This window comes from Sinocyclocheilus rhinocerous, unplaced genomic scaffold, assembly GCF_001515625.1.
Source record: "Sinocyclocheilus rhinocerous isolate Xijiao unplaced genomic scaffold, SAMN03320098_v1.1 scaffold1874, whole genome shotgun sequence".
NCBI classification, from domain to species: domain Eukaryota; kingdom Metazoa; phylum Chordata; class Actinopteri; order Cypriniformes; family Cyprinidae; genus Sinocyclocheilus; species Sinocyclocheilus rhinocerous.
In genome coordinates this window covers 296,190-301,845 of record NW_015626862.1, presented here as the reverse complement: position 1 = coordinate 301,845, position 5,656 = coordinate 296,190, and the positions used below count along the sequence as shown (strand labels likewise).

Genomic DNA, 5,656 nt, shown 5'->3' with positions numbered 1-5,656 from the left:
ATGTGGGTTTTTTTCATTTGCAGCGCGTTGAGCTCTCTCGGCCACCGTAAGAATTGGTTTTGATCCAGCTTACACAACTAGTCTTAACAGATTCATTCATTAATCGAACTGATCCTTTTATGATACTTTTTCAGTAAATTTGCAGAAAGCTTGAAAGCTCCAAACCTTCACTTTATTAACAAAATAAAATAATATAAGAATAATAATTCTAGGTTTTTAACTTAGAAAACAATCGAAGGGCATTTTGTGTTGTGACTTCCATAACTTCTGGAGATATTCCCTTAACTTTTGCAATGTGTTCACAGCAGATCATTATGTTTCCCGGCTCACTTCTAACCTAGAGCAGTAAGAATAATAAAAAGAAAAACACAGACAGTGAGCTTCAAAACATCTCAGTCATACAGAAAATCTTACATGTTATGTTCTAATATTATAATATTATAACAGGTTAGGACTTACATGTTTGTCCGTTCCCAAGGCTGGAGAATCTGTCTCGAGGCAAATGTGTTCTAGTGGAATCTGATTAATTTTGCTCTCTGCATTTAAACTACAGTATCATTATATTAATGAAAACAAAATTTATATTAAACTTCATGTCTGTACACTCTAAAAAACACCAATTTAGCAAATTGGGTTGTTTTTTTAACCCAGCATAATGGGTTGATTTAACCCAGCTAGCTAATAGGGTTTATTCAATTTTACTATATTACTATCTTGTTTTTTACTTCATACATTAAATAATGTTTACAGATTAACTTAAATCCTCTAAACTTTTCTCAAATACTTCACACAACCACTGGTTTGCATGATAACTTCCTTTATTTTCCTTTATTTGACATTTACAGCATTGTTTATATCGTTTTTAGGCTATACATATTGCCTATATTTTATGCAAAGCATCAGGCTTTTCCATCACGCGAAAAGACCGCGACACTCGTTAAAGGTGATTCACACCGCTCGCCTGTATGTTGCTCTGCATAAAATTGAACGATATATACAGCACAGTAACGATTTTATAGATAAAATAAAATGTACACAAACCTGTATTTTACCGAAGAATGCATCAATTCGATGGCGCTTAGAACTGCTCTCTCGTGAAGACGCAAAATCCCCGCAATAAATAACTCAACCGCTGGGTTACGTCTGACCCTGGATCTGAGTAGCTAACACAAAAACTACCCAAACATTGGGTTGTTATGTCTGACCCAGGAGCTGCAAAACAACCCAAACACTGGGTTGTTACATTTGACCCAGGAGCTGGGTAACACAAATACTGCCCAAACACTGAAAAAATAACCCCAAAAATGACCCAAAAGGCTCAACCCAGCATTTGGGTTAAAAAAAACCTGTATAATAAGGTCTGTATAAGTTTAAATATAATTTCCAGTTCATTCATATGTACAGAATGTGCTAACATTTGCAGTGAATGGCATGTGACGTGGAACAGGGTCATTATTTAATATATGTTACATGTCTTTATTGCATGCTTATCATACTAATGACTTTATGGCACTAAATGAGAATCATTATCCAACCTGCTCGTTTTTGCTGATGGCAGGCAGAAAGGAGAAGAAGAATCCAGCCTGAACCCCTTCCATAGCAACCGATGGCTTGCTGGCAAAATTATGCAATAATGCTTGTCTAATCCCTAAAGACATAAAAGAATAATTCTGCAAGAAATTCAGCTGCGACTGCAAAGGTCACAGAGACACAATGATTTGCTAGCTCTTACCTAGTTCTTTCATTGTGGCTATGGCAACCTTGGCTGCTGACCGGGAATGTACATTCCTTTAGGATAAAAGAATGGACTGAGTTATGAGCATTAAAGAAACTACAAAATGAAGAGTCAGTTCAGTATACAATATATTTTGCTATGCAAAGTAGTGTTAAAAATTGGCAAACCATGTAGCCATTTCTGAGCTGCTTGTATGATTTCTTGTAACTTTCTAGTAAGAAGTAAGAACTCACAATGGCAAATTCAGATCTTTAGATATTTCAAGTTTTTTTTAATAAAGACTTTTATCTGTTTGTCACGCTCTTGAGTGGTATTTGCAAACCAGGGAGTAAAGTCAAGACCAGTCTGTGGAGAGAAAAAAAATATTAGCAAGCATAGACCACATTATGTAACAAGTAGATGAGCTACAGAGTACAATTGAGACTCAATATTTAAAATCAAAATTAGAAATGTGAGGCCTAGCTTCCCTAGCCTTGTACAATTTTCAAAAAAATTTTTGTATTATTATTATCCCCGGACAAATGGTTCTCAACCTTTTAGATTCCAAGGCCCTGCATTGTATATAACAATATTTGAAGGATCAATGACTTTTCCAGTTTTTCATGATTTACTAGATAAGTATTTTTTTTTATATTTTTACTTTACAATTTCTACCTGATAAAATATGGAGTTAGAAGATTTTATTAATTTAGATTCTAGTTCTTAAAAAAAGTTAATTAATATAATAAATATCTTGATTTTTTTGGCTTATTTTAATCACTCTAAATCATTTTAACCTTTAAGTCATATTGATGCCACCTTGGGAGTTTGCTAAGAACTTCTTTACATTTTCTCACTTCATTTAATTAATTTCACATTCCTTAATGACTTCTCTACTTTGTATATAAACAATGTAATCAAAGTAAGCTGAATTTTAGTTTGGTAGGTGTTGGGTCAATTCATTTTACATAATATTTATATAATATAAAAATCCCCAGCAGTGTTTGTTGAAACTTGTCCAGAAAAGATAATATCTACTTTACCACCCCGACTGCAACAATATCATCTCTGTATTTCGGGAACAAAGGAAGTTATGGCTCCAGGTCCTGTTTAACCAAAACTAATATAAAGCATGGTAAACCTTTTAATGTAAATCTTTCTATGTCATGTTATTTTATATTCACCTGAATCTTAACACTATGCAAGTCTTGCCCTGATCCTTGAAGGGGATGAATGCCAAAACAAGGGAACACAAAACCAGGATAGCTATATCAAAAACATTAAATATTAGTAAAGCTGCATGTGTCCATTGCTGTGTAAGCATATGTGGTGTGTGTGCAACTGGAACACTGTCATTCTAAATGGCACAAGAAACTCCTCAGTGAGAATGTTCTCATCCAAAGCTTTTGTTGACACATGAGAGGTTGTGTTTAACTTACGTTTTTGACTGGCTCCCTCTGTAACTGCCACAAGAGCTTTCACTCCAGCCTAATTACATTCATTAAACAGAAGAGGTCATCATTGCAACCTCTGAGTGAGTCAACTTTTATTGTTTATCAGATTTATTTTCTTAGGCTTGACAAAAGCTTACCCTTTTAGCTCTCAGAAGTACATCATCTATGTCCTATAGGGAAAACAATGAAAATAACTTAATATACAGACTAGGTTATGTAACAATTCACTGTGCAATTGATTTCTGTTTGGTGTGGCAGCAAACCCTTTGTCTGCATATTGGTTACATAAACACAGTGATATACAACACAGCTTATACGACAGTTTACATAAAACACTAGGCTATATAATAACATTTGTCTTTGTTTTGATTATTGTAACTTCATTCAGTCAAAAAGTGGCCAAATTTACTGTAAGTGCTTTACCATGGCAATTAAATCACTGTGAACTACCTGCTGAAAAGAATTAAACCAGCTGAGACCAACAAACACGCTTTGGCTGGTTTAAGTGTGTGTGTGTTTTCAGTAGGGCTGAAGCACACGTTTATAAAGCGGGGAAACGCCATTGTGCTTATTGCTTGAAGATAAGACTTTCGCAATTTAGTTGACTACATGAGTTTTCTTAACGTATCTGTGTAAACTCGTTTGCTAACAGGTGACAGTGACAGTCAATAAGTACTCTAGCCATGATGTTAGTGTATATAAAATATTTTGAGCACGTTTCTGTGTAAATTAGTACATAAAACGTGTTATTAAACCACTCGTTGTTTTCATGATCTCTACGGCATTTTCTCAATCGGTCTTAACGATTGCCTGGAAGGCGGAACGCTTCGTCCGCTGAAGTGTTTCTCTCAGGGTTTGTTTCGTTGTAACCCATTCTGCTTCCGTTTCCAGGATCTATTTTGAAAAATAAGCGGCAGTCATGGAGGAAGATCGTGAGAGCGGGGCAGATTGTAGAGTAAATGTCAAGTCGAAAAAACATGTTCGTGAACAGCTTGAGAACTATAAAGACTTATTTAAAAAGTTGCTCGATGGCCAATGCCACATTTCTGAGGAAGACAAAACCAAATTGCTGCAAGAAATGGTTGTGGTAAGTCTAGTAGAATAAAAGAGATGTCAGTTCAATTATTTTTTGTCTTTATCAAGTGTATCATGGTTTTAACATAGAAACACCCATCTGTTTTGCCTGTGGTATTCAAGTATGGGAGTTATGACATCGACTTCGTTTTCTAAATTTGATAGACACAAAACCCACTTAACGTTACTCAAATGTGTTTTTCATCATCTTTATTATTGTTGCCGTTTCTTCTGTTGTTGCTGTGTGTTTTTTTCCATTCACCTTATTTGTCTCTTATCTTTTAGAACTTTGAATTCACAGTGCAAGAAAATCTAGTTATTGGTGGCTTGTCATGGGACGAGGCGTCAGAGGATTATTGTGAAGGTAAGTTACTGTTACAGTTTCAGAGAACTCATTGCACTTTTTGCAAACCCAAGCCATAACATTATTAACCATTACTTTGTGTATTTAGACTACGAGAGCACAATAAATGACATTCTGGATGAGAAAATAGTAGAGACCGCCTGCAAACGGAACTCTTACCCAAAGCAAATACGCAACAAGGTTGTGCGATCATTAAGAGCAGAGAGGAAACTTCTGGTGAGACATGTTTTTTTCTCATATATATATATATATATATCTCACAAACAAATTCAATTATTGAAATAATAACATTACAAACTTAATATTAATATTAGTCTTTATAGGATATTATTTGTATTTATTTATATTTGGAACTATTTGAGAACACACATTGAGTAAATTAATTATTTTAAAATGTTACATGTTCCACCACTGGCCACTAGATGTCATAATATCATTCTTTTACAGTTGTAAAATTTTAGGTGTTCCACCTCTGGCCACTAGAAGTCGTAATATACAGTATTTGAAAATAAACTATTGTGTTTCTGTAACTCATGTGAGACACTGGGATGAAAAGTACAGTATACTTTGGTGTTTTTTCAGAGAACAGGTCCGTTTGATTTTTTAGAAGACCTAAATGTTGCTGTGTGAACTGAGCTTATATGTTTTTACTGTTAATCCATTATTTTAGGGTTTGTATGAACAGGCAGTGAAGCCACAAGACCTAAAGCCAGACCCAGCTCAAGGTGTGTGCACCTTTCTGTTTCTTTCTTTTTTTATTTTAGTAAAAGTGCATAATTTGTACAACAGTGCTTTATGCAGTATTCGTTAGGGGTGCTCCGATTGATCGGCTACCGATCACTATCGGCCGATAATCACGTTGGGATGATTGATCGGCGGTCTCTAAAAAGGCCGATATAAAAAAAAAACGATCTCCAGCTGATGACGCTGCCGTGAGAGGTTTGGCACGACATGCAGCGGCACCGTCTCAGTCTCTGTCCGGTGCGGTAAAATAATTATAATGCTGAAGGTGAGGCACTCACCTTCATATTTCCTCATTAAATAACTTAT

The 5,656-nt window shown here is 35.2% G+C and overlaps 2 protein-coding genes across 3 annotated transcripts in view; one reads left to right on the top strand and one right to left on the bottom strand.

Moving 5' to 3' along the window:
- Positions 1–208: 208 nt before the first annotated feature.
- Positions 209–3,853, bottom strand: LOC107716945 (putative deoxyribonuclease tatdn3). The gene is given in 12 exon segments (XM_016523578.1): positions 209–337; positions 460–534; positions 1,086–1,091; positions 1,536–1,648; positions 1,733–1,788; positions 1,969–2,006; positions 2,009–2,080; positions 2,758–2,820; positions 2,899–2,980; positions 3,129–3,202; positions 3,306–3,340; positions 3,799–3,853. Coding segments are annotated over 12 exon segments (798 nt in total).
- The window catches only part of LOC107716511 (NSL1 component of MIS12 kinetochore complex), an 8,166-nt gene continuing 6,180 nt past the window's right edge, over positions 3,671–5,656 (top strand). Inside the window, exons 1-5 of one of the 2 annotated variants that reach the window (XM_016522998.1) lie at positions 3,671–3,820; positions 4,060–4,255; positions 4,528–4,606; positions 4,695–4,822; positions 5,277–5,331. In XM_016522998.1, coding sequence (XP_016378484.1) covers positions 4,088–4,255; positions 4,528–4,606; positions 4,695–4,822; positions 5,277–5,331 — 430 coding nt within the window. In that variant the 5' untranslated portion in view covers positions 3,671–3,820; positions 4,060–4,087. Of the gene's footprint in view, positions 3,821–3,979; positions 4,256–4,527; positions 4,607–4,694; positions 4,823–5,276; positions 5,332–5,656 lie in introns of those variants that run through there. The other variant, XM_016522990.1, reaches the window with a different exon arrangement.